The sequence below is a fragment of the Aptenodytes forsteri genome, unplaced genomic scaffold (genome assembly GCF_000699145.1).
Source record: "Aptenodytes forsteri isolate BGI_AS27 unplaced genomic scaffold, ASM69914v1 Scaffold324, whole genome shotgun sequence".
Taxonomy (NCBI): domain Eukaryota; kingdom Metazoa; phylum Chordata; class Aves; order Sphenisciformes; family Spheniscidae; genus Aptenodytes; species Aptenodytes forsteri.
Window position 1 is genome coordinate 1,245,029 of NW_008795485.1, and position 26,636 is coordinate 1,271,664.

At 43.3% G+C, this 26,636-nt stretch overlaps 1 protein-coding gene across 1 annotated transcript in view; it reads right to left on the reverse strand.

Moving 5' to 3' along the window:
- GLB1L2 (galactosidase beta 1 like 2) overlaps positions 1-26,636 on the reverse strand; it is a 27,944-nt gene continuing 1,308 nt past the window's right edge. The window contains exons 2-20 of the mRNA XM_009281300.1: positions 23,382-23,441; positions 21,905-22,102; positions 20,934-21,002; positions 20,521-20,616; positions 18,857-18,965; positions 18,447-18,539; positions 15,437-15,518; positions 12,201-12,265; positions 9,821-9,905; positions 8,624-8,761; positions 7,870-7,950; positions 7,531-7,637; positions 6,977-7,123; positions 6,489-6,560; positions 5,472-5,550; positions 4,159-4,246; positions 2,214-2,328; positions 1,158-1,274; positions 1-686 (exon numbers count right to left, since the gene is read on the reverse strand). Of these exons, the coding sequence (XP_009279575.1) occupies positions 600-686; positions 1,158-1,274; positions 2,214-2,328; positions 4,159-4,246; positions 5,472-5,550; positions 6,489-6,560; positions 6,977-7,123; positions 7,531-7,637; positions 7,870-7,950; positions 8,624-8,761; positions 9,821-9,905; positions 12,201-12,265; positions 15,437-15,518; positions 18,447-18,539; positions 18,857-18,965; positions 20,521-20,616; positions 20,934-21,002; positions 21,905-22,102; positions 23,382-23,441 (1,888 nt within the window). The 3' untranslated portion in view covers positions 1-599. The remainder of the gene's footprint in view (positions 687-1,157; positions 1,275-2,213; positions 2,329-4,158; positions 4,247-5,471; positions 5,551-6,488; positions 6,561-6,976; positions 7,124-7,530; positions 7,638-7,869; positions 7,951-8,623; positions 8,762-9,820; positions 9,906-12,200; positions 12,266-15,436; positions 15,519-18,446; positions 18,540-18,856; positions 18,966-20,520; positions 20,617-20,933; positions 21,003-21,904; positions 22,103-23,381; positions 23,442-26,636) is intronic.

Genomic DNA, 26,636 nt, shown 5'->3' on the forward strand with positions numbered 1-26,636 from the left:
GAGACAACCTCCGTAGTAAACCTTAGTGGGAAAAAAGCTCAAATTAAAGTCGTTTGACAACCAACTTGGCTTCCAACAAGTGAACAAGTAATGGCCTCTTTGCAGAGCGAGTTGCTAAATTCTGCCTGGAAGCACAACAAAATGGTTTTCCACACCTGGTTACTCACATGGTCACCAACTATTTTCTCCCTATCTACTTATAAAAACAAGGAAGCCAGTAATAACACATTTTTAAAGTCACTGGAGAACTGAGCTCAGCTTTCAGTTCGGATGGCTTCAGTTCTTAGTCTCTCTCTCTCTCTCCTGCCTCCAGCACCTTTTTACTCCCCCATGTTCACCAGGCGGTCCATAACATCATGCGTGGCCATCCAAGCTGTGAGTCCTCAGTAGTGCAGGGAGATGAGCTTCCGCATCCATCTATGAAACAATGGACTCTGGTTCCTTTGGGGCCCATTCTCTCTTCTGAACTTACTGTCAAAAAGCAAATCCTTTACCTGGGTCTAGCGGAAATTAACATGCCCAAGTGCCTGGGCCATCGTGTCCCCAGACATGCAACCAGGAATATTCAAGATGAACCAAACATGGGAAAGAAGCTCTCATCAGTCCACGTACTGGGTCCTTCCTAAATAAGGTATGTCGACAGATTGTATTATCCGTCCTGCAGTGCGTTCTTCAAAAATGACAATCTGCAGAAGAGAGGGATATATAAAGTTCCTTCGTACAAAGGCTGAGTTACTTTAAATATTTTTAGGAGGAAAAGGCATACGATCACAGCAGGGGAAGGAAGCATCATTTAAAGAGATCAATCAATGTGAGTCTGAACAGTAACTGTGATTCTTCTTCAGCACCACATGATGCAGAAAATGAACCAGCATCGTATCAGGTTTATCTTGATTTTGAACTTGATGCAGTGCTTTGAAGTTTAGCTGCCATCCTCGTCATGTCTTAATGGTTGTCAGAGCCATAGTCAGCTTTAGAGCAGCACCTTCCCTAATTTTCACAGATCTTAGGAGATGACAGTCTCCTTCCTCTCTATTGTGCTGGTTTTCAGCTAGAGATAGGTGATTAATATACTGTATATGTCTTTGGGACATGACTCAGAGCAGGATCTTTAATAATACAAACAAGCAATGAGAAATCCCACCAAAGCCTCTCACCTCATTGCTCCCTTTCCATAACCAGGGGCCGGGAAGGTAGAGTGTTTCCTGAGGTCCAATTTTCCAGTAACGGCCCAGGTTCTGACCATTGACAAACACAACTCCTTTTTCCCAGCCCTAGAATCAAGACAGTACACAGAATTACTGATGCAGCTGTATTGCCTAGTTAGCATCCCCACAGGAAACTAAGTCTACTTTCACACTTGCATTCTTTCAGGCCGCTTTCTGCAGGTTTTCTGCTTGCTTACCCTGTGCAACTCCCTAAAGCCATGAACATTTAAGTAAGCCCTGTTGAACAGGAGTTATCCTTAATGTACTAATTAAAAGGATAAAGCTTTCAAAAATGTGCAATTCATGATTCATGCTTGTACAGGAAACGTCATCCTTTTGAACAGACATATCTTTATTTCTTCCCAAGCATAGAATATCTCCCCTCACCTATTTCCCAGGTGACAGAAATACTGTATTGCTCCTGACTAGCATAATTTACAACAAAGCGTAAATGGAAAAGCAAGCAGTATGATTGGCATGAACCTTGGCTCTAAGGGAATGAAATTGGAGGAGGAAGTTTAATAATACTTAATATCTCATCTTAAGTTCTATGCAAGAGCAGCGTTCTTCCACAGAAGGAAGATGTGAACGCTAACTCTCATGCCATGTCTACAAAGAAGTGACTCTTTCTGTATCACATTGAGGAGGTAGTGATTAAACTAGTGCCTCCTTTGTTTTTTGTGCCCATTACTCCTCTGCAACTAGAAAAGAAATAGCATTTGTATGTCAATAAAAAAGACTAACTGTTCATTAGCAGCTCTGCAGGGTCAGTATTGCACATGTTTTCCCATCAGGACCACTACAGACTGAACAGGATTACCTGCCAGCTTGAGAAGACTTCTACACCCTCAAAATAATTCTCTTTCTCCAAGATCAGAGGAAAACTAGAAAACTACAGACTACAAGACAGAGCTCAGTCAGAGCTATTACACAAGTGTCTCTCTAACCAGCTTTTTAAAAATCTTGATTGAGAAAAAATAGGGGGGAAAGAAAACCAGGACTTGCCTGTAGCTTCAAGAAAGTGTCCTGTGGCTGATGCTCTATCCACAGCCTTCCACGAAAAAAAGCCGGACCCACAAAGTAATCTGGGACTGCACTCCATCCAGCAATATGTCGCAAGCTGTAAGAGAATGACCAAATACAGCAGGGAAGCACCAGGCAGCACTGAGTGACACAATACTGGTCTCAAGATCATTTAAAACCCCTGCTTACAATGGCAGATGGATGTTGTTACAAGATTGCTATTCCCTTGCATGCCTGAAATGTCAAGCAGTTGCTTTCTAGTGGTAGGGCCTAAAGGTAATATTCCTCATGCTGCAAAGGGATGAAATGTTTATCTCCTGTAAACATTCAAGGCAAGCACCTAGCTGATCTATCCCCTCCACTTAAGATAAGTGTAGTGGTGGTAACATGTCTCAGTCTTCATTATCCTATGCTTGCCACATCACTGATAAGCCAGTTTCTGGTACAAGAAAAGGATATATGGGGCTATCACCATCTCTAATACTTTACAGCAACGTAAAAATCTCTGCCTCATATTGGCTGCTGAAGTGCCCATCCTCCTTCAGATATGACAGTGCCATGGTGCAAGCTTTAAATGCATGTGGCTTGCACAGGCTAAAGGAAAACCTGCAGAACTGATAGGATTTAAACCAGACATTCCTGCCCACATTCCTTTCGAGGAACATGAGCACATCCTTGCAAGTCTGCAGTAATTAGGGGCAATCTGGCATTATTTCTTACCTATGGCAACAATATGGGAGCAGGGGACAAACAGAAGAGAAAATAAGGAGTGTAGAAGCCCCACAGAAGCCTTGAGCTTCTGTCAGAACATGTTTCTTCTGACCCCTATGAACTGCATCTCTTGGATTCAGGGAAGTTATTGATCCAATGCAGCTTGACTGCTACTGAATTATTCAACTAAAAGCCTACGACAATTCCTTTCACAATACCATGCGCTCCATCCTCCTACGCAGCGACTGTAAGCTGATTGTATTTCATTGCTACTGGTCAATTGCCAGTAACTGATTGTACTGTTGACTAATCTTGCTTTTGTTTGGGCATGGCAGTTCACTTGCTTTAAATGTTCCTCACTGGAAATATTCTTCTAAAACCCTGCAGGCAAAGGTTACCTGTGAGTTACCCCATCAATAAGAATCCTTCAAGTAGCCCCCCAGCACCTGTTAAGATTGTCCTTAGAAATTTCAAAATGTAGACTTTTTTTCTTTTAAAAACCATTTCAGTTTAACATGGCCTCTCTCTCCTTCCTACACACAATGAGGGAGCTGCGATATCTGGGGGGATGCACACGTGTTTCTTTTTGGTATTAACAACATAACTGAAAACAGTCTCTCTGGATTGTGGCCAGAGTCCACAGGGCATCTGTTGCCTTAAACATTTGCTAAGGTTTTCTATATCTACTAACAGAGGCTCTGTGACTTACCCCTGCTAGATTTCTTTTTCAGTCTTTCTTGAATTAAAGCAAAATAACTTAAAAGAGAGGAAGCCATCTGGACTTGTTAATGTACCATTAGTAGCTTCCTAGAATTAATCCGTCCCTTGCAAGTTTGAATTACTAAATATATCAGCCATATTGCTAAAACACACAAACTTCTCCAACATGTGGGTGTGTTGGGACCCACCCCTCTGGGTGAGCCGTGCTTTTACCTACCCAATCTAACCCTGCTGTACAGGCTGCGAGGAAGTCTGTAAATCATCCACAGTGGAAATACATTCCACCCCTAACTAATGGTATGGATAAAGTGGCGCCATTTTCTGCACTATTTTGGGCAAAGGTATCAGCAAGGAACTTATCGGTGCAAAAATCCACCTACGTACTTTTACCTTGTGTTGCCTTTCTGATACATTTAACTGCTACCTATTAGATTTTGTACTGCTGGTAAACAGTTGGTTTCAAATGAGGAAGAAAAAATTTTTAAATCCCACAAACCTTTTCATGAAGCCAGGTTTCATCTCCAAACTGTAAATCTTGAAGTTCCTCAAGGGGGTTTTATTCAAGAAGACGTCACCAATTAAGCCTGCAAGAGCAATGGGGGTAATGAAGAGTTGAAAAACAGCTAAAGCTGATAGATTTTCCTCTTTGAATGCGAGGAACAGCAGGAGATGGAAAGCAGCCACATTCTGCAATGGAATTAGAGTCCATATGGTCCCATTGCTCATCCAGATTGAGTGGGGAACATTACTATACTTTGGCCTCTCCGCTCTCTTCTTTGCTTCAACTCACCAAGTCGTTAAACACCCTCCAAGCAGAAAACATTGTTGGCACACGCAGCAGATGGGGTTTTGTTGTTATTGTTGTTTTTTAGTTAGCTGTCCATGTAGCGATTTTTTTAAAGCAGTAGATCAGTTACTTCTCTAATAGGCACAGCAAAATATAACACGGGCAAGCACTAATGTCCAGTGCTGATCCAGTGCTTTTCATCCAAGGATCTTAAGACACCTTAATAAGTAATTTACCTTTAGCACTCTCTTGTTAGATAAAGTTATTCTCCATGTAGCAGGCAAAGCCTGGGTCCTAATCCAGCCTCCTGCTTACAGGACTGCAGTTGAGACTGCCTAAGCAGCACAAAGGCTTTATGCACCTCTTCTGTAGTAAAATAAAATTAGTACAATCACGTGCCTAACTCCATTAGTCTATTTTGTATAGTTTTTGCATACAGTTCCCCACTAAAATAGAATCCTGGGGTTTCGACCTCTTCCAGCTCCACAACTGTATGTGATAGGCTTGAACATTTTAGTAAATTCTGCTCAACAGGATGTAATTCATTCCTCCTGATATTGTGTGAGTTTTTAAATGTTGTGATCCTCCAATATCAAACCCCCAGGGGAAAACACAGATTAAAAAAGGTATTTTCCTTCTCTCCCTGTGAAGTAACATGCTCACAGAGCAAGAGAAAGGGTACCCTAACATCACCTAGCAAATCTAGAGCAGAATAAGATTCATTGATGGCCTTGGGTTTAGTTGTACCCCTATAAAATACGAGCCTTAATGCAAGCCATCAAACAGCCACTACTTTTCATCTACGATCACTCCAGACAGGGGGTGACGAACTCTGTTTTTTAACAAGTTCCTTCCGTCATACCATTTTCCACTGACTCCCAGATGGTAGTCTTGGCTAACACTATGATAGCTGTATTGGGTTTTCAGTTTGGTTCTGTGTAAAGTACACAAGACAGTTCTACAGTGTTTAAACTCAGGGAACTATCTAGGACAGTTTGAGGGCAAAGAACTTCTTAACTTACCTTTCCTCTGTTCATTCAATGCCAGGCCATAATTGACGCGACCGCGGTTCTCTACCAAGAGTCTTAGCTGCCTGAATCCCTGTAAAAAAAACCAAAAGGAAGAGCATCAGCTGGACCAGTGCGCAGCATGTGCTGTATCAGCCATAATGCTTGGTTAACAGAGGTCAGTAGAGGTGATTAAGAGGGGAGGTGGCACCAATACCTTTGGCAGTTGCAATTTATCTGTTTACTTTAAAGTTCTGGATTATGTGACAGAACAGTGTCCCCGTACCTTTCAGCTACTGCAAATAGTTATGCCACTGAGGAACTCTCAGCCTTTTCATAAAAGTTTTCTTTTTTTTCTGTTGAATTTTTAAGTACCATTTTGATATCACCCACAGAGCCAGAAACGGAGTTTGACACAGTACACGCTTGTCATACAGCTCTCCCACAGGTTGTAAGAACAACTAGTATATCCACCCACTCACCTACTCCTAGGAGCCATGAACAGCTCTGTTGACATGCATTCACTCAATATACTAGTCTTATTGCCAACTTCTGCTATGGTAAGACTACTCTCAGAGCTAAAGAGAGACATTCCCCCTCATTTCATTTGAGACCCAAAAGGTGCAAAAGCCCCCAAACCCCCTTAAAACCTGCTTTGTGCTAAGGAAGATGAAGCCTACATGGACTTAATCTGCCCAAACAGGGTACTGGTACTCGCTGTCTACAGTTGTGGGTGCGGCAGGAAGGCTGGCAAATTTTGTGCAGCAAGGACTACAATGACTTGAATTTTCTCCATGGAAAAGTATTCAAAAACCACTTCTCAGTCACAAAGAGTAACTTGGCAGTGAAATCACACTGTATTTCACTAGTGAAATAGTGTCTAATTAGGATATAACAACCATTCCCTGTGTCAGGCTACCATACCAGCTAAATGGATTAGGTGGGAGGTGCCTTCTTGAGAGCTATGCCTCTTTAGTGGTCTTGGTTCTGTTATCCATATACTATTGCTGTGAGCAATCTCCAGTTGGTTACCTGTCCTTCAGGAAGGGAGAGCTCCACTGTGTTGTAGTCCAGCTCACCAACATACATGGTGTTAACAAACACCTGCAGAACAGAGCACAAGAGAGGAGAGCAATTTCTCATCAATTATACTATAATCATGTGTTGCATAGGTTACTGAAGTTGTATTTGGGGAGGAAATTGTCTCTACTTGAAACTAGAACTCTGCGTCCGTAACTGTGTCACTGATTCAGTCTAAGTGGGGAAAAAAAAAAATCACATTTCTCAGAACATTCAATATTCTCATGTTTAAAGATATTGTAAGTTTTAGTAGACTGGAACCTCAAGCTGATTTACAAATGATAAGGTTTGGGGCTTAGCTGAGAACTGAAAAGAGCAAATCACACTTCTAATCTAAAACTTCACATTTTCCTTCATGGTTGACCCACTTCCTGCCTAGCTGCCAAGACCAAAGCATTTACATCTACTGAAGGTAGTCACAGTTGCCCTCTGCTCCTTACCTGTGCTCGGTCACGGACATGGTCCCTTGAATGCAGATGTCCACCACCAAATATGACAGTCTCGTAGAGCACATATCCATACGACTGCCCACTGCTATCATTTAGATGTAGATTCTCCATGTTAATAGGAAACTCTGACTTAATGGGCTGCAAAGGAGAAACAAATTTAACGGCAGAAGTGGCCTCTCAGCATTGACAGGCCACATAGAGGCAATTCATTTAAGATAGGTGTTCCACTCTGCCACAGGTTACATTTACCCTGTAAGACTCCAGAAGTCTGTTCCAACCTGAATTACCTTATGACTCAATGAAAGCTACAGCAATGAAGACAAGGTACCAGAAAAGGGAGCCAAGGACTTGCAAAACTGGAAGTCCAAGAGAACAGAAGTAGCAGTAAAACAGGTGAGATAAAAGATTTGCCTCCTTTGCATATCCTTGACAAAACATTCCCCAACCTTATCCTCGTGGAATAACAAGCCAGTGCACTAATTGTCTTTTCCACGTAAGAGGTGATGCCTTTTAGTACTGCGATGCATTAAAATTGGTAGTACTACCTGTAAAAGAGATGGTAACACATCCCAGAGAGAGATATATTGATGCAACAGGATTGCACCGTATGATGCCTTGCTTTCAATCACGGGAGGGAGAGGAAGAGGCTGGCCTGTGATGCAAAAAGAAAGAGAAAGATGGAACAACTATTTCAGATGCAAAAAGCCAACACAGATTTAAGGCCACTCCAGACCTCCTTCGGTTCTCCCTCCCAACTTTTGGAAGAAGCACCCAGCAGTCAACCAACCAGAGTCACAGGGCTCCAGCAGAAGGGCCAGTTTAAACAAGTCTCTGATTTAACACTGTACGTTGAACAGTATTTTAGTTCTTGGATTTATAATTACCAATGATCATGCTGAAGAGTTGTCGGAGCTTGAAAAATTTGGATGTATAGTCTCCAGCCTCTGTCAGCACAGCGTCGTAATCTGAAAAAGCAGCACATATGTTTTAAAAAACATACAGCAGCTCTGGGACAGCCTTCATGTACACTGACATCAAAGAAGTAAAAGCACAAGACACAATTTTCTTGGCACTGGCTATGTTATGGAAACCTGTACACTTTTGTCTGTGTCAATGTAGCTAGACAAGCATAGAGTTGCTTAATTTGGAGAAGAGCCACTCACCAAGGAGCAACATACTTTTAGACATCTAATTTGCACATATTCAGAATTTCACACAGGATAAAGTCAACAATTAACAATTTTAACAAAGGGCTGTTGGGATGAAAAGAGCTTTACAGTACAATTTGACTTGGTAAAATTAAAAAACAGAACTGTATCTTGGATCACCATCTTCCCTAGAAAGAAGAGCCAGCATGGAGATAACATGAAGCAAAGTCACCATCTGCGACTTCTATTCCCAGTTCAGAATGAGGGGCTCCTCCACATCCTGGAGTGGGTCTGGAAATAGGAAACGCTAATGTAAACCCCCATTTAAACAGGCATTTGCTTCCGAGCTATGTTCCAACTCGTCTCTCCATGACAAAGTGGTTGTACTGATCATTTCTCAATGCTTCTGTCAACTGTAACTAGCCCAAAGGGGAGTTTGAGCTGCACTCTCACAATAGGTGCGTGGGCAAGGCAGTGAAAGAAAACTCACCATAACTGGTGACATCTGACTTGTATTCGTCAGCCTCCAAAGCACCGTTCATGAAGCCAAAGTTGGTGCCTCCGTGAAACATGTAGAGATTGATGGATGCTCCTAATTTGAGGATGCTTGCTACAGTATTCACCATTTCTGTAAAGGAAGGGCAATGCCAGGAAGGCCACAGACCAAGAAGCTAGGCTAACACTCGTCCAGTAATTCAAAGTAGACACAAACATTCTGGGCCTTGTCAGTCAGTCACGCCTGTGTAATTACAGTGATTTGTACTGTGATTTGTATTTTGCCCTCAGTAAGGGCAGCACGTCTGCTGACATATCGGGAGATATTCATACATTCAAATATACCTCTCCTATAGGTGAAAAAGGGTAAAGCTAATGTACTAGAGCAGGAATTTTGCTTTTAAGCAGAAGAGTTTTAGGGACTACTCAATCAGACTCCTAAACACACCAGTGACCCAATTACAAAGACAATTGCAGGAGGATGAGGGAGTCATTAAAATAAATAGTCTTATATAGCTCTGTTTTCACTGTACTTTAGATGCTCCGGAGGTTCTTGGGTTGTTGTTTTTTTTTTTTTTAGTACTTGTCTTCCTTCCTAATGAGCTTTTAAACTAGAAAAAACCTGATACTTTTCAGAAGGTGCTATACTTGCAAAAGGCTTAAGTTCACCATATGCCCACAAAAGGTAAAATAATCCTCTCTTAATGAGGAGTGTTTATTCACTACACAAGTGTTCATTATGATGCAGGTTTCATAAAACTTGTGATGTTTTTACAAAATACAAATAAAGTCTTCACAGGATTTAGGTTAGCTCAGGAGGTGAAAGAGATGATTTAAATCACTGGGCTGCATTTTTAAAATCAACATAGAGTAGCTCGAGGCCTTAGGACACATTGACACTAATATCTTAAGATGTTTGGCTCTCTGCACAGCCCATAGAGTCCCTCTTTGACGAATAAAAAGAAAAAATTTAATTTTTTTTAAAAAGAGCTGCTGTTTACTAACACTACTAAAGAAAATCCAAGGCACGGCAATGTGACCCACTCACTGAGAGATTATTCATTTACAAAGACTTACACAAAGCAAAGGTTGCAGCAGGACAGAAAATTTGAGGAAGTTGTGTGTCATTTTCCTGTGACTGTTTGCCAAGCAATAAACTCCCTTATCTACAAGAACAGTATATGGTGCTCACCGTCTGCATCAAAGACATAGTGAGGGCCTCCCCAGTTATCAAACCATCCGGTCCAATACTCCATGACCATCTTTGGCTGACCTCTCTGTATCAAAACAAAACCGAAGAGTTAAAACGGAGACAGGGCAGTCTTGCACTATTTATCCCTATCTTGCACTCATCCCTATTTTCTAGAGAAGCATTGTTCAAATGCAGTTTGGCGACACGGTTTACAAGAGTGTTTTCTTCTCAAGTTGGCATAAAAAAAGGCAGCTAAGGAGTTCTGAACAAGTGAGGAAGAAGATGCTGTGGGCCCAGAACAGGCAGGAAAAGCAGAGAAGTACCCTGCTAGGCACAAAGCAAAAACCACGGCACACAATCAGGTGATACCAAACAGTTTTAGATACTGTTGTTTGGTAGAGCTGTAGCAAAAAGACAAACCAACTGTCACTGTTTAGCTTCTGCTAGAAATATACATTTATAAATGTCTGCTTATCAGCTACACTACTGCCAGCTGAGAGTTTGCAGGTGCACTGCAGCCAATGCTTGCCAAGGTGGGAACAGCAGACCTTAGCAGTTTAATGTCTTTTTAATGCCGCATATGGTGTTGGCAGAAAAGAATTAGCCTTTGCAGGAATTAGGTCTTCATTAAAAAGGCTCTGCACACAGAGCAATTGCTTCCCATTTGTCACCGCCTGCCAGCTCCCTTAGGTCCTGTAGAATTCTACCCAGCCCCATCACACCGGACAGGACAACATGTGCTCAGCCTGGCTGGCACTCCCTGCTCATGGTATTTATTTCTAGTCAAGGCAATTTTGTCCTTTATTTGATAGGGGCTTTATCTGATGCCACATGAAATGAACAAGATAAGTGGCACTAAAGAAACTCGTGTTTCATTAGGAGAAAACAACTGCAGGTGCCTGTAATAATCTAATCGTTCCAGGTTCAGTCCAGCTCTGGGAAATATGTTTAATCAATCTGTCCTCAGTAAACTAGTCAAAGAAGGAGTTTTATCACCCTCTGGAATAAGAGACCATAACAAGGAAAAGATAACATAGCTTCATAATCCTTACAAATATGAATGACAGGCTTCCGATCTTGTAATTAGCAAGTGTGGCAAAGGAGGAGCTGCTTTTATTGGGCCATGTTGCATTTATGTATTCAGTTGGTGGGGAAGGTGCCGCCTTCTGTTCGTTTGCAGGGTTTGGGGAATTTTGTAAGACCTAAAGAAGGCGAAAGCACATGCAGCAGAGCCTCTTTTGCCTGTACAGGAAAAGAAAACAAATTAAAGTGGTAGGATTTAATGTTCAGCATGTCAGCAGCAAGGTTTCCTTTCACAGTCCAGGCAAAAGCCAAGGGAAGAGATCAGAAGAGAATCGATCACAGCCGGGGGCAGAAGTCAGTTGTTCACAGCTTTCCAGGCTGACATTTGGAGCAAGCAGAGCAACAGGGAAAGAAGAGGACGGAGGATGCAAAGAGAGAGAACCTGTCACTAAAAAGCAAAACTTGTTATTCGCTCAGTACTCCCGCATCACACAATCAAGATCCCTTTCGCATCAGGTGTTCATTAGGCAATTCCCTACCCCTGATTCACATGTCCGACAGCACAGGGCCTTAAAGACGCTGAAGCAACACACTAAATTTGTATGCTTTTCTGCAGTGAGCACTGTTAATGCCAGGTAGGCTGGGCTGCTGAGAAGGCAGGAAGAGCGTGGGACTGCACTGTGTGGAAGGTGTTTTGTGAAGTTACTGTGGAAGCGTATCTGAAATCAAAGTGTTCCTCTGATCGGTTCTGCTGCAGGTCCTAGCAGAAACAGGACCAAATGCCTAGTGGAGCCAATGCTCTCTTCTGCACAGCATGCCATTAATATAACTTTACACATCTACACTGAATATGAAGTATTGGAGATAACTGAAACACCCATCACAGTGTACCCTGAAAGAACTGCAGTAGATCAGCACCCAGCATTTGAAGACTACAGTTTTCAAACATGCTCTTGACGGCATCCACACCATCAGGGTAAAAGAGTTTGGGAAAAAGATGACTGAACTTCAAGAGAGAGGTCTGACAGTTGCAAAGTAGGATGCTACTGGGTATCAACACTTGAAAGTGTGAAGAAATCTAACTCCTAATGGCTAAACACGGACCACAGAGCACAGCTGAATGGAAAGCCTCTAAGAAGGTGCTGGATAACAGCATGCCTAAAACCTTCACTTTCCAGAGACATCATGGTAAGTATTTTCACTGATTCCAGAAGGATTTGGCCTAATGAGAAGGAAGCCCAAACATTTGTTCAAAAAGAACCCCAAACCAACACACAAAACCAAACCAGATTATCAGTGCTTCATTTCTAATGCTGTCCTGGAAAATCTAGGTGAACGAAGTTTTTCTGCATCTTACCTGTACTGTGTCCAGATATTTCAGTAGCCCAGGTTCCAGTTTCTGAAAGTTAACAGTGGCAAGTGCTATTGGGAAAAGAAGAAGTTTTTATTAATTTAGACATGTACAAAATGCCTAGGGGACCGTCTCCTTAGGCACCAGCCCAGCACAAGCTCAGGGGGAACCGGAACACCTTCTGAACCGCCAATACAACCTCCTCGGAAATTTCCCATCAAAGTCTTCACTTAGTATGCAGAATCTGACTGGACTGCAGCACACAGTGGAATACTTGCAGGCCATCTTTTTAGCTCTAACATTCAGAGATACTAGAAAGAAAGAGCATCAGAACAGCTCATGGGGTGTGACAAGCTTTAATTAGAGGCTGTAAAGCACTTGGAGATCCTCAGATAAAAGGCACCACATAAAAGCAAACTTATGATTAGAAAGTCGTATCTGGATGCCACACTGATCTCCCAGGCTTTAGCTGCAGGAATCGCCACCCAGGCAATATCTTACAGCTTGTCATGTCTGTGGGCATGGGTGAGAGAAACCACAGTACAAGTGAAGCAGATAGAAATTGTAATTGGAAGACTTATCTGTGCTTCTGCCCCGTGCAGCATGGGGGAACTGGCAACTAGTTTGTGTGTGCTGCATGTATAGCAAAAGTCGCTGCATGATCTTCAAGCACTGGAGTGGGAGGACCTGTCTGCAGGAGCTGATGCATTAGAAGACACTAATCTGGTATCTGTGTCCCAGCCCCTGGTACACGTTTGAACTATTTTCATACTTTTCTAGCTTTTGGTCACACTGATGATATTTCTCCCAAGAAACTTTGAAAATGCAGGAGCAACAATATGATTCTGTATTAAAAATTGACTTCTTACAAGAGAGCTGGTATCAAATCCAGCCCTAGTTGTGTCAGACAGAGCACTTCAAACAGAATACTTACAGAAGCAAAAGCTCACTTGTCACTATTTATACCTTGATTTTAATAGGCTGACCTATGTAGTGTGCTGAGCTGAAGAATTTGGCACAGGCAAACATGGTGGGAGAACAAAATCAAACATGGATTTAGCATTGATGTAATACATTAGTTGGCAATCCTGAAGGCAAACATGCTCAATTCTGCTCTTCATGCAGATTAGCAGCACACCATTGAAAATGGTGTAAAAGTGTGGAAAACCAGTCCCCAAAGCCTTATTCGTCCCTTCCACAGCAGGTAGTTTTCACATACACGCAGCTTTCCACCATGGTGCTTTAGCCATGGCCTGGAGGGAAACCAGAGGTTTTATTTTGTCACCCATCAGCTCCCAGAAGGGCTGTACCACATTGGTTTGGGATTCTTGCCACTGACTGTGCCTGTGAAGGGAGGAAGATCGCAGGAGCTGCACACGTATTCTGAGACTGACCGAGATTTTTTCCCTACAGCATGGGACATCCCACTCTACCTATGAGCATGAAGGGGACCCACGACAACAAAAGCTTTCCTCCTCATCCCCTGAAAATGTGCTGCAGCCACTGAACAAGGGCTACAGTGCTGTAGTCTCAGGTCCTTCTACAACAGTTAGTTTTCTCTGCAGAGCACCAGACTGACTACTCCTGGCATAAACAGGAACCTACAAATGCTTCTTGGAAAGAAATCAATACACCACTGATGAACAGAACAAACAAAATCACAGAATCACTGCATTAGTTTTCGACTCCATACTGGAGTATTCTATTTTCTTAACGCATTTCTACAGTGGATTTTGTTCTCTCTCCTTTAGCGCTTTCATAACCACCTTGCTCTTATTCCGCTTTGAGCCCTAGTTATTCCACGCATCTGATTACTTGACATGTTGACTCTAACGAGCAGATTGTTATGGCATCTAAGAGGCAAACTGGTATCAAAGAGGTCTTGGCATGCAACATGCTGGAAAAGACAACTCCAAACAAGAACGAGCTCTGAGGCAGTAAACATTCCCACAGAAGATGGTGAGGGCTAGACAGGGATTTCCACACCAGCCCTTCCACATGTCAGCTTGCTGGCAGGGAGAGAGTGACTCTATGTGGTCAAGGCTGGAAACTGCTGCACACCAAAAAAATACAACTGAGAAGACCACCGCTCTGGTGAAGGCCCATGGACTTCAGAGTTATTGAATTTGTCCCTCTCATACTTTGGAATAAAAATAAGAGGTGGAAAAAAAGGAGGGAAAATTCTTTTCTTCTAATCATCTTCATGCCTGAGATTAGAAAATTAGCTGTATTTACGACTGAGTGATGACAGGAGCACTCAAAGACTGCACCCTGCAAACACTTCATTCAGGGGAGCAATTACTACTCAGGCAGGCAACTGGCAGAAACACAGGAGAGATCACAGGCCAGTCTCAGCTGAACTGGATCTGGAAATCTGAAAATCAGTATCGCGCTATGCCCCAAACAGTCAGATTTAGGGCACAGTGAAACTCAAACAGCTGTACCTCCATTTCTTCACATTGAAAAGCAGGAGAGGTGCTAAGCAGCATTTTTAAACTCTTAATAGAATTACACTTTTTAAAAGGGAAAGGGAAAATGGACATCCTTTTGCATTATGCACATCTGATACCCTCCTTTACCTACCTACAAAAGGCTGCACACCCCAGAGCAAGCTCACTGAGAAGACAGGGCTGCCCCGGAAACTACTGCTAAACTTACAGAATGTTAGATTTCAGAAGCTAGGTTTTGAGGGACTTTCTTCTTCTCTTTTTAATTGCAAAGCAGGTATCTTAAGAATAAGTTATTACTATTAGTAATTGCTGAGGTACTTGTTTAATACATATTCAAATGAAGCAATAAGAAGTAGTATTTTCAACCTTGTAATCTGGTGGAAACAACATCAAGAAATGCTAGGTGCTGCCATCTCTTGACTAACCTCGTTGGGAAGTACAGATGCCCAATACTAGACAGAAGGCAGCAAGGTATTTAGTCTGCACAGGCTTAATGTCCTTGAAAGCAGAGAGGCTGCCTCCCCATGGAGCCATCCTGCTATCACTGTGTTACACCTTACGCTGGAAAAAAACACACTAAACCTTTCTGGGAAGGGACTGGGTTTGTTCTGTGTGTATACCACCCAGCTAAGGGGGTCCCTCCTCTGTGGCTGAAGCTCCTACCACAAACAGAATACAGTTAATGGGTGCAGCTTAGCGAATGAAGCCTACTGCTCTCATTCAAAGGCTACGTTCCATCAGCTGCCCCAGACAAAGAACACAGTCTTACCTTACTCTCCTACAAGCACATACCTCCTTCCACTAAGCCAAATGACAGCCCGTTCTTGTTGTCTGAGGTCATTAACAATTCCACAATCCCTCTGTTTAACAGGGCCTAAATTAGAAAGAGGAAAAGCCATTGTGTTAACAGCCTGAGTTTAGTATTTGTCAGGATATTAAAGCATTAAAGTACATTATCACCTTCTCTTGGGATAGCTTGAGACTGGTAATGGCTTGGTAAGAAATGTTATTCCTGTGATATCTCCCATTCCTCCTGAAGCTTCCCTGTCTACTTTTTCCAGCTTAAAGACAACTGAAAAATCTTATTTTGTTTTAGAAAGCTGGATCGGTTTCTCACTGATGCATCAAACTTCAGGATTTTATCTTCTTCTTCTGAGATCAGTTTAATAAATAGCTTCACTGCTTTCCATCAAAAGAGGGCTTCAGGTGGAAGAAGAAAAAGAAAAGCAGCTCACCCTTCCTGACTAACAATGGAATCTGAAAGGAGAAAATAGCTGGTTTGCCAGTGAATGCCATCACAGGACAGCTCAGGTACCTATGTTCTTGAATAGTCAAGTCTGAATGAATTTACTGGTTCTTCAATATCACAGCACCGTATGAAATAGCACTCTAAGGTTTTTAAAAGGCATATGCACACACAAGGTTCGTCCCATTAGGATTTTTCTCTTACAGATGTTTTTTACAGAACAGTGACTGATGTTTGAAGGAGAGGTTAGGAAATCCTAGTTCCAAATTAACCCCTCTTTTCACTGTACCTGCATTGGAAGTCACTCCTTCAGCTTCAAGGAGCTTTGAAAACAAGCCTTCAGTCTCTTAATTCTAAATTACTAACTGTAAAATGGTGATAAAGACGTATCAGCTCTCACAGGAGTTACCCATGTCATGTGCACCAACCAGTTAATGTCTGTTGTGTGTTTAAAGAAACCTTTGCATATTGCACATGCCTACACAGCCTGTGCACACGGTAGACTTGAGCATTGCACACAGTCTACATTACAGAAGCATTACAACACAGAGTTTAAAGACAAACCCAATTCAGAGTTAAGACAACCTGGTTAGTTTATCAACCTATCATCACTAAATGGATACCTGAACAGATGCTGGTGTCTGACAAAATTCAGCTACTGAGGGAACCGGAATTTCTAACAAATTTTATTAAGATAGTTCTTTGAGCACTGCCTTAATACTAAGTTTCTTCCCGTCCTTTTGAATATAAGTGCAAAATGGAGAAACAGCAGAGAGCTGCTACACATTGAAATGCATTACAGGATTTCAGGGTGCAGCAGAGAAACCAGGAATAGAAACAACGTCTGAGGCAGACACAGGTGTGTGCTCAGCTAATCCCAGCTCATGTACTGTGTGGGGAGGGAGGTGTCAATACACCCTTTCATGGCCTAGACAAAGGCACTGCACCCAAAAGAGTGAGATAAGCACAGGAATTTCAGGTTTTGTGTGAGTTGTGGGGGTTTTTTAATGGGTATATTAATTCCAGGAAGATTGCAACATTGTCATATATGCTAGATGCAGATGTGAATTAATCAGCTTGCCACATTCAAAGCTCAAGGCCCAAACCAGAACAAAGACTAGGAGCTCCGCCTCACATTAGATCCCACTCCAACCAAAACGGAAGCCCTGCAAATCCTGCTTTCCTACATTTTCGTCTTTAACCACTATAATATACTTCCTCAGATTTAACTTGCACACAATACCAGAATATGACAAAACAGCACTGCAAAAACACACCCACAGGCCTGGCAAGTAAACATTACCTGTTCTGATAAGTCTGTGAAACGTCACAAGCTCTTTTATCACTGAGATATGGAAAAGCAAGCACCGAATCTGCACGCTGTTCCAACACAACAGTCTCTATGCCCCATTTGTTTAGGGTTCTGAAAGCCGTTTGCTTATATGCTTGCCACTGTTGGCACATAGGGAAGGAAACTATGTAGAAATAACAGACAATTTTGACATTATCAGTTCAGATAGATTGGCAATTAACTCTTTAACTAGTTTGTATGTACACTTCATATTTAACCTTCTAAGCAATGTTAAATCACTCCACGAGATGGAGTTAGTGCAGGAGCAGGCATTACTCTAAGCAGATTAGGACTCCTGCCACGCGATTTATTTGGTTGAAGAGCCTCTGTATCCCTTGAGCAATAGGACAACCTGAGCCAGAGCTAACCTCAGGGTGCTCAGGGCAAAGCTGGGGTACCCAAAGGGTTTCAGAAGGATCTGATAATGCTGTACCAGAAGAGCAGGGAACATACAATTTATAGCACATACACACCACTGGATGGGTAACCTCCCTCACGTGCAGCAACACTTTTAAGCATTCAGTGAGAAGAAATTAAACAGCAAACCTTGTAAGACCTTGTAAGAACCTGCAGATCTTGTTAACTGTCTGCCTTGCAATTGTACTAGGGGCAAATGAACAGGTCAGACTCGTGTTAGATCCACCAGGATAACCTGGCCTCCTTGGGCACTGGCCAACTCTTTATCATTCAGTTCAGAGGCCGGAGCCAGGGCACAGTCTAGTCTCTGTTTGACAAGGGTAAAGGAGGCATTAGGCAAATTAACCTGCCTGATGCTGAGCTCCAGATTACCCAAGTTTAGGAGTGTGCTGGTGGCTTGTTCACATAAACCCTCCTCCCAGGAAAGTCAACAGAGACAAAGAGAAACCTTTCTCTAATGTTGTCTAAAAGAAGCAAAACAGGACCAGCAAGAGGCAGCTTCTTCAAGGCCAGCTATGTATTACAGATACTCCCCCATTTCCCTATCACCCTCTTCTCTAGAAGACATACTAATAAGACACGCAGGCTTATTGGTACTGACAGGATCATATGCCATCTCTTCCACTCCAGGAAGAAATATCAAGGGAAATGCAGCTAGATTATGCACTGATGCTTTCAAGAGTTTCTGAAGCCATGCTCAAAAGTTATTCAGAAGAAAGAAAATACTATAAGGAAGGTGGTTTATGAGAGAGATTCACCACAGAAACACGTAAATGTGCCAACATTACCATTTTAACATAGGTCATGTAGTTTGGGTCTTTGGCGTAGGAACCATATTCATTCTCCACTTGCACTGCAATGATGGGGCCTCCTTTCTTATACTGTTGAAAACAAAAGGGAGAAGTTGTTCACCGTGATTTCTAATCAGAGGGACCGAAATCACAGTGGCAGTGGCTTGCAGGAAAGGTGCACGAGTCTCAGACGGACTCAGCTCCACCCTCTCGTCCTCCCAACGTCTATGCATAACCAAACGGCTAGATCTGGAGAGCTGACACTGACAACTACAGTCCATACTGGTTCCTAAAGCGAAGCTGGTAGATTTGTTATTGCTTCAACCTGCTGCCATTACACAGAGCTCACACTCATCTGTGCAGACAGTCCCCACTTGTGGACGGGGAGGGTAATGGATTGTACTTGCCTGAAGAGGGACTACAATAGGCATTAGATGATCAAAATAGGCATCCACAGCTTCTGTGAAGCCCTTGTACGTTGTCCTCAGTTGCATCTCTGGGTCTTGCAGTAGCCAGCTGTGAGAAAAGCAGCAAACAGAATCTATTAGTCTCCTGTCCAGTCAAGGCTGCCAGAGGTAACACCACCCACTGACATCAAGTCACATTTGGGCAGGAATCATTGATCTTTCTGTGTCACTTGGCTAAGCCTGCAGTGCAGGTATGGACAACATCGTGAGTCAGTGAATGACACCATATGAGGCTATCTACCACTCATACTTTTAAATGAGTCCAGACTACAATTGCCAAGCAGTTCCCCTTCTTTTTGTTCTGTATTTTGGGCCCACGCTCATTTCATTAACTTTCCCAATAAGATTTCGAGAGCTAAACTTACCACTGTAAAGGTTACTCTGGAATTCCCTGCACCCCCAAGGGCACTCTACAACCAAGTGCTCCCTCATAAAACCCCCAATCATCGCTCAAAACAAAGCTTCCGGTAATTGTTCCCACGGTTTCTACTGCTAATTTACAAGACTTAGTTCGCTGGTTTGGGGTTAACACAGAAAAGGGCAATTTGTTTAAGAGCAGAACAATGTACTGCTGTAACAATTTAAGCAGAGTAAGCTTGCGCGTTCCTTGTCTCTGCAAAAGGAGGCATTAACTAATAGCGCTTCCAGAGATCTGAAAGACTCAACTCCTGTATGCTACATGCAGCTCGGTGGGTTTACAAAATCATCACCTCTTTATCTGTAAAATGAGAATAGCACTGTTGCTCTTTATCAGAATCTTTTATCTGTCTGATAAAAAAACACATGGGTGATGTGTATGCACTTCTTACAATCTAACGTAGAACTAGCTACTGCCCCTGCTCACAAGTAGCCATGCTCTCGTGAGTAAGTCCCTGACACACCTTCGCAGTTCTGCACCTGAACTCTCTGATGTCAAAGGCAGGGCATTCTGAAAAATGAAAAGATTAAAAGAAATAATCCCCAAATTTTGTCAAGTGTCTCCACTGAGGTTTATGCTCTGTGAAGGTAAGGAAAACAAGCGGTATGTAACCTGGCATGGGTTCCACTGGGATCTAGTAACCAGGCAAGTCTCAATGCTGACGTATTCAACTCGGCTCTCAAAGCCTCTTACCAACAAGCTGTGTGCTTTAGGAGAAAATGCAGTAGGAGGTTGGAAAAATTATGGGTCTTTATTACTGCCAGCCATATAGTACATATGTTCTAGTAGGACTTTTAAAACGGACCTGAGATGAAGCAAATTCTTACATCAAGCTGCAAATGCTACTATTCATATTATACACACAGTCAAGTTGCAACAGCAGTAGGAGATGGGTTTCCCCAATTCTGTTTTCTTGCCGTAACCATTATACCATAACACAATTACTATTTTAAAGAATAACTGCTCAAAAAAGATTCTGGTTCCAGGCTTACTATCTGTACTGCTTAGGAGAGCTCAGTAACCTAATGGGTGTTCACCTGCTTTGGGGACACAGGAAATAAATAATCCCATCTAACAGCCAGCCATTCTAAATCTTTGAAGGAGGCTTGACTGTATGATCAGAGGTTTTGGTTTTTTTCTCCACAGTCCCAAACGCTTGCCTCAACCGAACTATTTACACACTTACCTGGGCAGACCACCAAGGTCCCATTCAGAGCAGATATAAGGTCCAGGACGCAGAATCACCCACAGTCCATTTTTAGCTGCCAGTGAAAGGAAGGCCCTAGAGATCCAGACAGCGTAATTATTGTCTGACTGCAGAATCCCTACTCCACACACTCCTAATACACCAATCACCATGAAATTTAGGTACCAGAACCAGAAGAGAATTGCTTGATGAAGCAACTACACTGGATTGGTACTAAACCTGTAAGTTCCCAGGACTCCAGAAAGCAGGGGAAGAAACGAGAGTCTCCATTGCCTGATCAAGGTACAGGCTTTGCTTCAGAAGCTGGAAATGACATCTTCATCCAGAACCAACACACACACCCTCCCCTCAGAACAGGAGTATTTAATAATAGAGTTGTCTGTACCACATACTCTAGATCCAGATTTTGACTGAAGTCAAACTTCCCTCTTTCTTGTTCATGAAGGTTCCACGGCACATACCTGAAATGCAGAGTTAGGGCAGTGGAGGTGAAGGGCTGAGAAGGGCACTGCACTTGTGAAGCACAGAAAAAACCTATGCTCTCCCTTTGTTAGTCAGTAACAGATCCAGAGATTACTACATGTACGCATTACAAGTGTCCATTTACATGTTATTTGCGCCTTTCTTTCACTTTCCTGACAGCCCTTACTTTGTTGCACTCTTTTCCTGTACTCTGCAATATCTGAGTTTCTCAAGATCATCAAATGTGGTCTCTCTCTAGGTGTATCTTTCATTCTCCAAACCACAGCAATTTCTAAATCACAGCCGTGCTGAATAGCCGTGTCGGTGAAGGGCTGAGAAGGGCACTGCACTTGTGAAGCACAGAAAAAACCTATGCTCTCCCTTTGTTAGTCAGTAACAGATCCAGAGATTACATGTACGCATTACAAGTGTCCATTTACATGTTATTTGTGCCTTTCTTTCACTTTCCTGACAAGCCCTTACTTTGTTGCACTCTTTTCCTGTACTCTGCAATATCTGAGTTTCTCAAGATCATCAAATGTGGTCTCTCTCTAGGTGTATCTTTCATTCTCCAAACCACAGCAATTTCTAAATCACAGCCGTGCTGAATAGCCGTTTCAGAGCCTGACCCTTCCTCATCAGGTCAGCGCTAAGAAGGCACTTTCCCAGTATGTCTGATAGACAACTGTTCCTGTCGGTATTTGAGGATACTGCAGTGTGTGATGGTTAAAGAAAACCTGAGTCCCCACTACTCTTTTCTGTGTCTTTTCTCGTAATAACAAGTACAGGAATACATTGTTATGGCCCACTGGAATTAATTACAGCATCCCACCAACGACTGTGGAAGAGGGGAGATGCTGCAAGGTACATGTGACAGAGCCTAGGGAGTGAGGACACTTACGTCGTGAGGGTGTTTAAGCCACATGCTTTCATCTTAAGCATGCGGTCTTCCCAGTATTCCCTGGGGACTCGGAAATAGTGCATTGAACCTCCAAATATGCGGAAAGGCATGCCTTCCAGGAGGAACTGTGAGTTTTCTGTCTGCAAGCCTAGGGTCCTCCCCCATAACCGCAGAGGGATCAGCTCACTCCAGTTAAACCTAGAAGAGAAAGAGAGACATATGAGCGTCCAGTCTCTAGTAAAGAAATCTGTGCTTATCGTAAAGAAATCTGTCCCCCTAAAAGAGGCTGCTCATTTCACCCTACCTGGCAGGATCAGCTCTGACCTTCCTACTTCTTAGAGAAACCATGCCCTTTGTCATATAGACCATACAGATTTTTCAGAAGACTATAAAACAGATGGAAGATCTGCCCAAGATGTGTATTTAATATTCATTTCACTAGTAGCTTACATCCTGAATGCCCCAAGCCACTCTGCCATACTCTGCAACTGAAATGTAGCACTACTCAGGCAGAGATCATGAAACGAACTTGCTGAAAATACAAGATGGGCAAGTTTTCACTCAATACTAGCAAACACTTTCATAACTGATGAAATGTAAGACCTCCCTGTTTTGCAGTAGAATGACATATGCTGGCTGATTTCCAGATCCTCGCTCCAGCAGCAGCTGCATTTCAGTTTGCTACCCTGAATGTCTTGTGGTCTCTGATACCTTCCAACTCAATGCATGGAAAAAATAAAGAACCCTTACCTGTTCACTGTGAACGAGAACCTTTTCCTTAATTTAAAGAAAACTCCTGGACTACATTCGTCACTCAGGAAAGATGAGGTCTGCTGTCATCACAAACTTACCTCTGCCTGCATTACTGCTTAGATTAATTCCTTCATATGTTATTTGCCAAAAGAACCGGAGCAAAGGAGATACCAGCTTCCAAAGCACTTAGCAGTTTCCATACTCATGCCATCACAGCTCCATTTGGGTCGGTTCCTGCATCCAAGAAACTACTTCCTATTGCCTTACATGGCTCCCCAGTTCACTTCGGCTGAACCAAGAAAACATTTTATCAACTAGTCCAGATCCAAAGCAGTCACACTGCCTCCATCAGACCATCCCAGTTCCACAACTCTGAATACACAAAAGTTAGACAATAGCAGCTTGTTCCTCTGAGACGTTATCACAGCCAGATGCGAGGGATGAATTCCCATCTCAAGAAAGCAAGAGCGACCCACACATTTGAGAGAAATGTCACATTGGGAGACGAGGGAAATACCGAAGCCTCTGGCTGTTTTCTAGACTACATGTAGAGCGGGTATTAGCAGCAGGTGAGGACTTCTCAGAACTCGCAGCTTACAGGGATTGCTAACCAGGAGCCTGCAGCGATTACCTGTCCTCCGACACAAGACAAGGGGACTACAAAGGAACTAAATCTAAGACTTCCAGGATACTGCACGGGCTGGCTGACAAGCACAGAGGGTACCTGTGTAGCACAGCATTCTCACAGGACTCTGAAACAACCGGCAGCAGGCATGGGTAATACCTGGAAAAGGAAGTCTAGATTAGATATTCACTGCCTTCAGTCAATGAGCACTCACGTGCATTTATTCTCAAACCGTTTACAAAAAATAGTGCCGAGCAAGGAGATAGTAACGTATCCCATTCAGAAGGTGGTGCGGTAATAGCAGAGCTTTTATGAAGGTAGTGCAGCTCAAAGTAGGAGAAATAAGCACAAAATACCTAACTGCCATATTTAAAGGGTAAGTGCCTGTCCTGGTTTCGGCAGGGACAGAGTTAATTTCCTTCCTAGTAGCTGGTACAGTGCTGTGTTTTGGATTTAGGATGATGCCTGAATAGGAACAGGATCAAAAATGCTCATCTACACAAGAAACTAGGTACAGCCAGAGAATGATGACGTGAGGCTAGGAAACGGTGGCACTGCTCCCAAGGAATGACTATGAATTTTACCAGCAGAGGAGGTGGTTCTCAATCCACACACAGGATATCCTATGGCTACCTGCCCCTCTATTCTGCTAGAACTACATCTCGCACAGATTGCAACTTTTGCAAATCAGATCCTGAAACTGCAGCTATATCTACTTCTATCGCTTGGTGGCAAGCCTGAGGCGGAAAGCTCAAAGGGGTCTGGAGACGCAAAACTCCGATTTTTAAAGATTAGGTTGGAAAATACCTACATTTCCAATTTGTTTCTGAGCTAGGTAAAGCCCTAAATTACCCGTGCACACAACAGTACTGCTAACTGTCACTGGTGCCAGAATGAAGGCTGTACTCAGGAAGCATATGTAGCCAGATAAAAATAAACAAATCGCTTAAGCTCATCTTCTTAATCCTGGGCATAACTTAGTTGGCAAGTTTCCATCAAGTTTCCTACCTTAAAACTCCCCGGCTCCAGTGTTTTTTCTCACCAAGAAGGACTGGTAGGAAGCTCCCAGGCTCCCAATATTTTCAGTGTATTATCCCGGATATCCTGAAACCCACATCTCTCACCAGGGTCTGCTCAAGTGACTTCTGAAAAAAACTCCTGTGACTCAGCAGAGCTTCATCCTGGTACCCTGAGCTGGATCTCCACAGCTCAAAGTCCACCTGGGCTCTGTGCTTCCTCTTGAGAGCAATATATAGCTCCCAGTAGATTTTTTTCTCACTTCTATAATGACAGCACAGGTTGCAAAGAACCATATTTTGTCTTTGCTAAAGGTTACTGGCCTGCTTTGGCCCTCAGTAGCCATTTCCTCCCTGCTTCATGGAAGTCTCTTTTTTTGCAAAAAAATAGTATTAGATTACCAACTTCCCCCAGAACAGAAGCTTCAAATTGGGTTGGACAAGTTAGTCCCTAATGAAACGATCTGTCTTTATGAGACGTCAGTTGAAGTGCAAAACACTCCAAGCAGAATAGGAAAGTCACAGTTAACTGCTAAACCAGACAGCTATGCTAAGGCACTCATGCCTGTAAAACAAAAACCTAGCTGAAGTCCTCTCTGCGTGAGATAAGAGATTTAGCTTTGGTATCGGTCTACCACATACTCTGAGCAGTTGGGAGAAAAGCTAAGAGAAAAGAACAAGAAAGTCAAACCAGGGGGAAAAGTGTGGAGACCATTAGCTTGCGTCGCCAATACTAAAGGACGCGCTTCACAGGACAAGGGACTTTACAGTTAATCCCTAAGCTCTACTTAGACCTGCCTCAGAAAGCTTTGCTGTTTATTCTGGGCTTCCTCTGGCCAGAGAAAAGTGAAAGCTTTGAGTTGCCTTCACTCATGGCTCGCTGTCTTGCGGCAACCGAGGTCCTGTGTTGGTCAGACGAGCCCCAGGTGCACGTTCAACGTGGCTGGGATAATGATCACTGCATTCTGTAGTACAGTTTATTCTCCGGTGACCTGGGCCATGGAGAAGAACACTGGGTACCAACAGATAGGTGTTGTATAGATACACTCTTACAGGAGACAGGCTTCTATGTTTGTATTGGTTTGCAATAATCCACTGCTAAGAACGTATGTGGCACAAACCCAAGACCAGCTATAAAAGAATTTTGCTTCTAATTAAGCAAAGATTTATCAAGGCTTTTCTATAGCTTTGAGGATCAAGTAACTTCCTACTATGAATTTAAGAACCCATTATAAAATATCCAAGTTATAAAAAGGATCTGAGTGGTAATAAATAACTACATCTTCCCATCCCTGAATATTATCTCCAGCTCTTTGCTGTCAGGGACTGAAGAACTTCTGTCACTTGGCACGGAGAAGCTACTGTGCAGACATGCACCTCTGGCTATAACACGAGACACGCTCGTCCAGGAAAGAGCATCGCCCCCAAAACAAACGTGATCTAAACCACACAGGATTTAAGCTAGAACCTTGAATAACTTCTTGTTACTACAGGTGGGCTATAGAGGAACGGACGTTGGCCTGGAGCGTACAAACGGGACCAGAAGAAGAAAGTTAACACTGTTCTGAAAAGAGAGGTGGTCACCACCGCACGCTGCAGCCCAGGTCGCTGGGTACCACGCCGCTCAGCCCGCGCTGCCACCGACAACGCGGGGACGCAGAATGAAAAGAACCAGACCCAGAACAGGCTGGAGCGAGAGGGAGACAAAGCTCTGGGTGCGAGCGCGTCAGAGACACCCGTGGCAGCTTCAGAGATGGGTTAGATCTGACGGAGCGATTGATTTGCAAACGTGCATCATCCATCAGAGCTGCGATGATGTAAAGCCTTACGAGAGCCAAGGTCGGCAGGGATAGCATGAGCCTAACGTAGAATCTGATTTATAGCGCTGGCAATTGATCTTTCCTTGTCCATTACTTTTTATGATAGACAAGAAGTTGTGTATGTTACGTGTAACATTTATTTAAAGCTTTTAAATCATTTCTGCATGGAGGTAGCATTACTCTCTCCGGTCCTTCCCACGCTCCCGTCCTGCTAGAGGAATGCTCTCCATCAATGACTGATGGGGAGCGCTGCACTTTCTTTCCCTATGCGTTCCGATAGGAAAAGACGTTTTGATTGTATCGAGCCCGGGTCGCCGAAAATTAATTTTCCAGGCAGCGAGAAGGAAGCACAAAGTTAATTACCGTTTTCCCCGTAAAAGGAGCCCCCGATTTCCATTGACGCACAGTTGCTCTCAACAGCAAACGCGGGTCGCGGCGGCAGGCCTGCGCTCAGAAGCGCTGCGGGGCAGCGGCAGGCCCGCAAGCCCGCTGCGCGCCCTACCCCTGCGGCCCCGCCG